The sequence below is a fragment of the Bison bison genome, unplaced genomic scaffold (genome assembly GCF_000754665.1).
Source record: "Bison bison bison isolate TAMUID 2011002044 unplaced genomic scaffold, Bison_UMD1.0 scf7180017864535, whole genome shotgun sequence".
Lineage (NCBI taxonomy): Eukaryota > Metazoa > Chordata > Mammalia > Artiodactyla > Bovidae > Bison > Bison bison.
This window is the reverse complement of record NW_011495084.1, coordinates 1,024,990-1,035,163: the sequence shown is the minus strand read 5'-3', so window position 1 is coordinate 1,035,163 and position 10,174 is coordinate 1,024,990. Positions and strand designations below refer to the sequence as shown.

The following is a 10,174-nucleotide window of genomic DNA, read 5'->3' as shown; positions in this document are numbered from 1 at the left end:
TGCCTCTTGATAAATCTGTATGCAGGTCAGGAAGCAACAGTTAGAACTGGACATGGAACAGCAGACTGGTTCCAAATAGGGAAAGGAGTATGTCAAGGCTGTATATTGTCACCCTGCTGATTGAACTTATATGCAGAGTACATCATGAGAAATGCCAGGCTGGATGAAGCACAATCTGGAATCAAGACTGCCAGGAGAAATATCAATAACCTCAGATATACAGATGACACCACACTCAGAGGATGAGATGGTTGGATGGCATCACCGACTCAATGGACGTGAGGTTGAGGAAGCTCCGGGAGGTAGTGATGGACAGAGAAGCATGGCGTGCTGCAGCGCACGTGGTCACGAGAGTCAGGCACGACTGAGTGACTGAACAACAACAACAATATGACCTAAAGAATTATGAGGGGACATAAACATTCAGACCACAGCACAGAACAAGCCTCAGGCATGTCTACGTTTGGGTAGTGGGATTTCCAGGCTTAGGCTGACTGCGGCGTTCAGCCATTCACTCTGAAATCTTGTCACATTCTAGGGACACTTTCAGGCATCAGGGAGTACATCCCATTGCTCTAGAAGCCCACTGACTTCTTTCTCATCCTTTTAGCTTAGGCATCACAGTTTATTCTCAATGAAATCTTTGTTTTCCACAGAAGCACCCAAAAGTGGTTTGGGAGAATCCCTTTGCTTGATTCCCCTTTCTCCACCTAAATAGAACTAAATTACATAATATTAGGAAATAACATTTTTTAGAAGTCAGAATAAAAGTCAATTTAGAAAATGTTCCTACTTGTATTGATCTATAATACTCTGCAAATATAGCTTCAACAAATCCCTAGCCACCTAGTACACTACTTTAAACCAGATTCTTAAACCAGATTACTGGCCCTAAATGTCATTCAATAGACATTTGGGGCGGTCACTTCAGGCTAGGAAGGAAAGTGTTTTGACAGCAACTTCTGCTTTCTTCCTTGCCACAAACATCCCGAGACAAGGAAGCAGAGTTGCTATCAGCTTAAATGTAGGGACAGAAAAGAGGCAAATACAAGAAAACAAAATCTCAATTTTTTTCTTTCTAATATATATTACTCACTTAATCTTAAAATAACCACATGAAGCTGCTATCATTCGCACCTGCCAAAAGTGAGCATAGTCTTTACCGGTGATGTTATCTGTTATCTGCACATGTTTCTTCTCACTAATTTTACTCTGTCCTTTTTTTACATTCTGGGCTCTGGAGGAATTTAGAGGATTTTCCCAGGATTTCAGTTGAAGGACATTTCAAAAAATCCATCAGCTAAATGCTAGTGTTCCAAGACGGAGCTCACACATGTAAACATTCCTCCCAAATGTTGGAGCCACCTACATTACTACATTTTTTTGTTATATAGCTAATAGAAAACTTGACTGTGAGCATAATATCATATTATATGGACTCTTTATTTATATATTGGTCATGATTCGCAGCATGTGGTATCTTAGTTCCCTGATCAGGGATCAAACCTATGCCCTCTGCATTGGAGGCAAGGAGTCTTTACCACTACACTGTCAGGGAAGTCCCATGGACTCTTTAGATAATGGTACAGAGAGAGTTGTAGAGAGAGAATAGAAAAAAAAAAAACAAAACTAAGGTTTGTATGTGTGTGACTATTTAAATTTTATGATTTAATTAAAATGTCTTCAAGTTGATAACAAGTAAATTCAAGAAAAACATCTACTTCTGCTTTATTGACTATGCCAAAATCTTTGATTGTGTGGATCACAACAAACTGTGGAAAATTTTTAGAGATTGGAATACCAGACCACCTGACCTGCCTCTGGAGAAATCTGTATGCAGATCAGGAAGCAACAGTTAGAACTGGACATGGAACAACAGAGTGGTTCCAAATAGGAAAAGGAGTACGTCAAGGCTGTATATTGTCACCCTGCTTATTGAACTTATATGCAGAGTACATCATGAGAAACGCTGCATTGGATGAAGCACAATCTGGAATCAAGATTGCTGGGAGAAACATCAATAACTTCAGATATGCAGATGATGATACTACACTGCAGAAAAAGCAAAGAAGAACTAAAGAGCCTCTTGATGAAAGTGAAAGAAGAGAGTGAAAAAGTTGGCCTAAATCTCAACATTCAGAAAACTAAGATCATGGCACCTGGTCCCATCACTACATGGCCAATAGAGGGGGAAACAGTGGCTGATTTTATTTTGGGGGGCTCCAAAATCACTGCAGATGGTGACTGAAGCCTTGAAATTAAAAGATGCTTGCTTCTTGGAAGAAAAGTTATGACCAACCTAGACAGCATATTAAAAAGCGGAGATGTTACTTTGCCAACAAAAGTCTGTCTAGTCAAAGCTATGGTTTTTCCAGGAGTCATATATGCATGTGAGAGTTGGACTATAAAGGAAGCTGAGCACGAAAGAATTGATGCTTTTGAACTGTGGTGTTGGAGAAGACTCTTGAGAGTCCCTTGGACTGCAAAGAGATCCAACCAGTCCATCCTAAAGGAAATCAGTCCTGAATATTCAGTGGAAAGACTGATGTTGAAGCTGAAACTCCAATACTTTGGCCACCTGATGAGAAGAACTGACTCATTGGAAAAGACCCTGATGCTGGGGAGGATTGAAGGCAGGAGGAGAAGGGGACAACAGAGGATGAGATGGTTGGATGGCATCACCGACTCAATGGACATGAGTTTGCGTAAACTCCAGGAATTGGTGATGGACAGGGAGGCTTGGTGTGCTACAGTCCATGGCATCGCAAAGAGTCAGACACGAGTGAGTGAGTGAACGCAACTGAGGGGATATCGGTAGTGTACTTAAGTTTTGAAAAAGATAAATACAGATCCTCTACTGAAAATCTCCTCCCTGTAATAACTAAAGACTCCAACATGATTAATGATTTGCTGCAACCAAGGAAAACATTCAGCAATTAATAAACACAGTGTAATTTGAACTTCTATTTTAATGTCTAATTTGCTTTAAATGATCTGAACAGTATCTTCACAATCCAATCTACTTAAAGGCCATTAATATATGAAAATATTTGCATTTCTTCAATTTCTTCTTCTGCTTAGATAAATTAAGCTCATTCAGCTATTAAGGTAATTTGAAGTGACTAGTGTTGTATTGTTTTTTAAATAAAAAGTTTTGCCTTTTCTTAAAAACAAAAATAAAAAAATGGGGCATAATTAAACGTAAAAGTTTTTGCACAGCAAAGGAAACTATAAACAAGGTGAAAAGACAACCCTCAGAATGGGAGAAAATAACTGCAAACAACGCAACTGACAAAGGATTAATCTCCAAAATACACAAGCAGCTCATGCAACTCAATATCAGAAATATAAACAATGCACTCAAAAAAGTGCGTGCAAGATCTAAAGAGATATTTCTCTGAAAAAGACATATAGATGGCCAATAAACACATGAAAAAATGTTCAACGTCACTCATTATTAGAGAAATGCAAATCAAAACTACAATGAGGTATTACCTCACACCAACCAGAATGGTTATCATGAAAAAAGTCTATACACATAAACTGACAAAAATTAAAGACAAAGATAAAATATTAAAAGCAACATGGGAAAAAGACAAATAAGGGAAATCCCATAAGGTTGTCAGCTGATTTCTCAACAGAAACTCAACAGGACATAAGGGAATTGCAGGATATATTCCAAGTGATGAAAGGGAAGAAACTACAACTGAGAATACTCTACTCAGCAAGATTCTTAATTAGATTTGATGGAAAAATCAAATGCTTTACAGGTAAGCAAGAGTTAAGAGAATTCAGCATCATGGGCTTCCCTGGTGGCTCAGCTGGTAAAGAATCTCCCTGCAATGTGGGAGACCTGGGTTTGATCCCTGGGTTGGGAAGATCCCCTGTGGAAGGGAAAGGCTACCCACTCCAGTATCTTGGACTCAACAATTCAGTCCATGGTGTTGCAAAGAGTTGCGCGCAACTAAGCAAAGACTCCTGAGAGTCCGTTGGACTGCAAGGAGCTCCAACCAGTCCATTCTGAAGAAGATCAGCCCTGGGTGTTCTTTGGAGGGAATGATGCTAAAGCTGAAGCTCCAGTACTTTGGCCACCTCATGCGAAGAGTTGACTCATTGGAAAAGACTCTGATGCTGGGAGGCATTGGGGGCAGGAAGAAAAGGGGACGACAGAGGATGAGATGGCTGGATGGCATCACTGACTCAATGGACGTGAGTCTGAGTGAACTCCGGGAGTTGGTGATGGACAGGGAGATCTGGCATGCCGCGATTCATGGGGTCACAAAGAGTCGGACACGACTGAGTGACTGAACTGAACTGAACTGAACTGAAGCGACTTTCACTTTCACTTTTCAAACCAGTTTTACAACAAATGCTAAAGGGACTTCTCTGGGCAGAAAACACAAGAGAAGGAAAGACCTACAAAAAATCTACTAACAATAAATGCTGGAGAGGATGTGGAGAAAAGGGAAGCCTCTTGCACTGTTGGTGGGAATATAAATTGATACAAGCCACTATGGAGAACAGTATGGCTATTCCTTTAAAAACTAGAAATAAAACTACCATATACCCTGAGAAAACCATAATTCAAAAACATACATATATCCCAGTGTTTATGGCAGCACAGTTTACAATAGCTAAGACACAGAAGCAATCTAGATGTCCACTGACAGATGAATGGGTAAAGAAGTTGTAGTACATAAATACAATGGAATATTACTCAGCCATAAAAAGGAACAAATGTGAATCAGTTGAACTGAGGTAGATGCACAGAGTGAAGTCAAAAATAAAAAAACAAATATTGTGTATTAATGCATATATATGGAATCTAGGAAAAAGGTACTGATGAGCCTATTTTGCAGGGCAGGAATAGAGACACAGATGTAGAGAATAGACTTGTGGACACAGTGGGCAAAGGAGAGGGTGGAATGAATTTAGAAAGTAGCACTGACATATATACACTATCACGTGTAAAATAGCTCATAGGAAGCTGTTATATAACACAGGGAGCCCAGCTTGGTGCTCAGTCATGACCTAGAGGGATGGGATGGGAGGTGAAGTAGGAGGGAGATGCAGAGGGCAGAGATATATATATATAGTTGTGACTGATTTGAGAAACCAATACAACACTGTAAAGCAATTACCCTTCAATTAAAAATAAATAAATTTTTTAAGTTTTCTCTTTTTTGGAGTTAGTGGTAGATCTTCAGTCAGTTTAGTCGCTCAGTTGTGTCCGACTCTTTACAACCCCATGAACTGCAGCACGCCAGGCCTCCCTGTCCATCACCAACTCCCGGAGTTTACGGAAACTTATGTCCATTGAGTCGGTGATGCCATCCAACCATCTCATCCTCTGTCATCCCCTTGTCCTCCCGCCTTCAATCTTTTCCAACATCAGGGGCTTTTCAAATGAGTCAGTTCTTTGCATCAGGTGGCCAAAGTATTGCAGTTTTAGCTTCAACATCAGTCCTTCCAATGAATATTCAGGACCAGTTTCCTTTAGGATGAACTGGTTGGACCTCCTTGCAGTCCAAGGGACTCTCAAGTCTTCTCCAACACATCAGTTCAAAAGCATGAATTCTTTGGTGCTCAGCTTCTTTATAGTCCAACTCTCACATGCATACATGACTACCGGAAAAACCATAGCTTTGATTAGACGGAACTTTGTTGGCAAAGTAATGTCTCTGCTTTTTAATATGCTGTCTAGGTTGGCCATAGCTTTTCATCCAAGGAGCAAGCTACTCTATCATTAATTCAAAACATTAAAAAAAAACTACCTAAAAAGGCAAACAGGTGACAGTTTGACAGCACTTCCAATGAGATTAATACAGAACTTCGTGACCCTTAAGAGCTGGAGAAGGAAAGCTAACTTCAGTGAACTTTTCATTTATTAATAGCCCAGGTGGGTTTTTGTTTTGTTTTTGACTGATAGCTTTTGGGAACTGATACTTAACAATTCAGTTTATTAATAAACTAGTTTTACTTATTAATTTTACATTTTGAAGTTAAGCACCTGAATCAGAAATAACATATTTCCCACCAAACTCTTGCCGAAATCAAAGCTTGAGATACCAATCTATATTCCAGGGTACTTTTAAGAGCTACCAAATAGACCATAATATTCTTGGGAAATAGTAAAGATAAGGTGTCAATTTTTTTAGGTAGATAGAAGATCTGACAAGGCAATCCTCAAGTTCCTTTCTTTTAGTCTAAGAACTGTATTCTGGAGTTTTTTAAGTGGATAGGAATTTTGTATTTTAGTGTTAGTCAAAGATCTGATATTATCATTGGTGTATTTTAGGTCTGTTACACTCATTTTCTATTTCTACAATACTTTTGGAGGAAATAGTATTATCCTTGCTTGGGTTCTATTACTATTACCCAGTAATTGCTGTTCAGAAAATTTGCTCTTATAGGTAGGCGGTTTCCCAATCACAGTTTACTCATTTTTATTTCTGAAAATGATGACCTGTAAGATAGTCTTCTAGGAGCTTCCCTGGTGGCACAATGGTAAAGAATCTGCCTGCCAATACAGGATGCCTATTCTATCCCTGGGAGAAGATCCTCTGGAGACGGAAATGGCAAACCACTCCAGTATTTTTGGCTGAAAACCCCATGGACAGAGGAGCCTGGTGTACTACAGTCCATGGGTGGCAAACAGTGGGACACCACTGAGCAACTAAGCGCGCGTGCACTAACACACACACACACACACACACACACAGAGTTGTTCACAGTTGTATCTCCAGCATCTAGAACAATGCCTAACCCGGTACAGGTACATAATATTTGCTGAAGGACTCCTAATCCCGATGCTGAGGAAAATTCGGTAAGTCAATTAGTTCTTCAAGGACTCAGTCTAGATGATCCCTCAAGTTCCATTCAATGAAAAGCTTTTACGACTTTTCTTATTTTTGTCTAAATGCTCTAGAAAATAATGAAAACATGGTATTGTTTAGAAAAGTTATCAGTTGATGATTACAAATACATGGCTCAAAACACACTAGTATAACATTCAGAAAACTAAGATCATGGCATCTGGTCCCATCACTTCATGGGAAATAAGTGGGGTAACAGTGGAAACAGTGGCTGACTTTATTTTTTGGGGCTCCAAAATCACTGCAGATGGTGATTGCAGCCATGAAATTAAAAGACGCTTACTCCTTGGAAGGAAAGTTATGACCAACCTAGAGAGCATATTCAAAAGCAGAGACATTACTTTGCCAACAAAGATCCGTCTAGTCAAAGCTATGGTTTTTCCAGTGGTCACGTATGGATGTGAGAGTTGGACTGTGAAGAAAGCCGAGTGCCGAAGAATTGATGCTTTTGAACTGTGGTGTTGGAGAAGACTCTTGAGAGTCCCTTGGACTGCAAGGAGATTCAACCAGTCCATTTTAAAGGAGATCAGTCCTGGGTGTTCATTGGAAGGACTGATGCTAAGGCTGAAACTCCAATACTTTGGCCATCTCATGCGAAGAGTTGACTCATTGGAAAAGACCCTGATGCTGGGAGGGGTTAGGGGCAGGAGGAGAAGGGGACGCCAGAGGATGAGATGGCTGGATGGCATCACCGACTCAACGGACATGAGTCTGAGTGAACTCCGAGAGTTGGTGATGGACAAGGAGGCCTGGCGAGCTACGATTCATGGGGTTGCAAAGAGTCGGACACGACTGTGCGACTGAACTGAACTGAACTGATGTGTGTTGCAGGGGAGGGTGTCATACATGACAAAGTTTAAAAGCCTTTTTTATGATTATGATAAACTATGAAGTATTTTGAAGACGTGACCTCAAAAGGTGGTTTAAGTATGTTGTTATCGTCATTATATTGCCAGCACCTAGAACAATGACTGGCTCATAGTAAGTATTCAATAAATACCGGTTAAATCAATTGCGTAATATGAGCGACGAAGAATTGATGCTTTTGAACTGTGGTGTTGAAGACTCTTGAGAGTCCCTTGGACTGCAAGGAGATCCAACCAGTCCATTCTGAAGGAGATCAGCCCTGGGATTTCTTTGGAAGGAATGATGCTAAAGCTGAAACTCCAGTACTTTGGCCACCTCATGCGAAGAGTTGACTCATTGGAAAAGACCCTGATGCTGGGAGGGATTGAGGGCAGGAGGAGAAGGGGACGACAGAGTATGAGATGGCTGGATGGCATCACTGACTCGATGGACCTGAGTCTGGGTAAACTCCGGGAGTTGGTGATGGACAGGGAAGCCTTGCGTGCTGCGATTCATGGGGTCGCAAAGAGTCGGACACGACTGAGCGACTGAACCGAACTGAACTGAACATTCCTTTTGAACTCTAGAAGCAGTTAGGTCTTTATCCATCATTAGAAAGCAATGGAGCAGGAACCAGAAATCCCTTAAAAAGTCGGGACCAGTAACAAGGCTGCGCTAAACTCAGAGACAGGGGTAGACAGGATTGAAGAATTCAAGGGAAAGAAGACCCAAAATACGCGTGAGAGAATAAAACAAATAATCCCCCCCCACCCCCGCCAAAGACAAATACACCCCAAAGCAAGAAAAAACAAGCATACGAAGAAAGACGTTTCTGTAAGTGAAGGCTGGCAGAAAGCTATTGCAATTACTGCAGGTCAACCCTTGTCACCAAGCGGTCACCTTGGGCTGAGATCTGGTGTAACTACTACTACCAAAGACCTCGACACAGACCCCGCTTTTAAAAGTTCCTGTGAGTTCCTTAGAAAGGGAAATCACTAGCGCTTAACTCACGACCTATCTATCTAGCCTCCATTCCATTCAAACAACGCAGCCAATAGGAAAATCCTCCGCCCTGAGGAAACGACTCGGCCTAGCCGAGACAGCCCAGGAAGCAGGTCTGTCCCGCAGGGCCTCACTACGGCCCGGCGGTTGGCCTCTGGAACCCCAGGAGCTCTCAGCGGGGCAGGACAACCTTCCTTCCCTGTCTCCGCCCTTCCAGGTCGGTCCCAGCCCCTGCCGCCGGGACCACACCCGCTTCCCTCCGGTGGCCTGGCCACCCCCGCCGCAGTTCGCGGGAGCTCTCTTCCTGGGGCGGGCAAAGGCCCCGAGCGCATGCGCACTGGCCCAAGGGCGCCTCCCTGCCCGGATCTCGCGAAGTTACGTTAGATTGGCCGCCGGTGACGGGTGGCCGGGCCGGGGGCGGGAGGGCTTCTGAGGTAGGAAGGGAGGTCCGTTCGGCCGGGCGCGCCGCCCCAGTGCTCTGTGGGATACTGGAAGTCTCGAGCGTCTCCTCCTGGTTCCCAGCCCTCCTCTGGCCGCACTCATAGAAACAGTCACACACCCCGTGCCTCCCCTCTCTTCCCTCTCCGCCTCCCCCTTCCCCCCCTCGCGATAAGAAGACCCGGCGGCAGGAGAGGGGATGAAGATGGCGGACGCGAAGCAGAAGCGGAACGAGCAGCTGAAGCGCTGGATCGGCTCCGAGACGGACCTCGAGCCTCCTGTGGTGAAGCGCCAGAAGACCAAGGTGAAGTTCGATGATGGCGCCGTCTTCCTGGCTGCTTGCTCCAGCGGCGACACGGACGAGGTTCTCAAGCTGCTGCACCGCGGCGCCGACATCAATTACGCCAATGTGGACGGACTCACTGCCCTGCACCAGGTCTGTGCGCCCCGCCGCCGCTCTCCCGACCCTGCGAGTCCTCGTCGGCCTCCCGCTCGGGCCTCTCCTCCGCTCCTGGTCTCCAGAGGCTGGGGGCGGCGGGAGACTCCCTGCCGCGGGGTGAGGGGGCGGCTTCCCGCGAAGGAGGGAGGGAAAGAGCTGGTGGAGGGAGGGCTCTAGGCTTGAGGCCCCCTTCAGACCGGTTGGTGGTGGAGTAAGGGAACGGGCGATTTCCGGGGCCGAGGGGAAACGGGCCTGTGGTCAGGTTGGGGCCCCAGGGCCATTTGTGGACGTGGGTCTGGGATTTGGGGTCGAGATGGGGAGGGGTGTAGTGGGGTTGTGCCTGCGTCCCCGACGTCGGTGATCGACCAGGGGGACGGAGGATGCTGAAAATAACGACGAACAAGAGGCCCTAGGGACACTTGGGTGGAAGGACGTCTTTGGCTTGTTAGGTGGGCTTTGGATTTGTTGTAGTTTTTAGGACTTGATCACAAATGGTGATGATAATAATAGTAATCAAGTGCCCTAAGCCGAGTGCCCTGATCGGACGGTTTCCTGTTTTCTCCGTTATTACTCT

General features: G+C 44.1%; 1 protein-coding gene across 4 annotated transcripts in view; it reads left to right on the top strand.

The window, feature by feature from the left end:
• Positions 1-9,123: 9,123 nt before the first annotated feature.
• The window catches only part of PPP1R12A (protein phosphatase 1, regulatory subunit 12A), a 168,498-nt gene continuing 167,447 nt past the window's right edge, over positions 9,124-10,174 (top strand). For 3 of the 4 annotated variants that reach the window (XM_010832012.1, XM_010832013.1, XM_010832010.1), the window contains exon 1: positions 9,125-9,597. In XM_010832012.1, coding sequence (XP_010830314.1) covers positions 9,361-9,597 — 237 coding nt within the window. In that variant the 5' untranslated portion in view covers positions 9,125-9,360. Of the gene's footprint in view, positions 9,598-10,174 lie in introns of all 4 variants that reach the window. The other variant, XM_010832011.1, reaches the window with a different exon arrangement.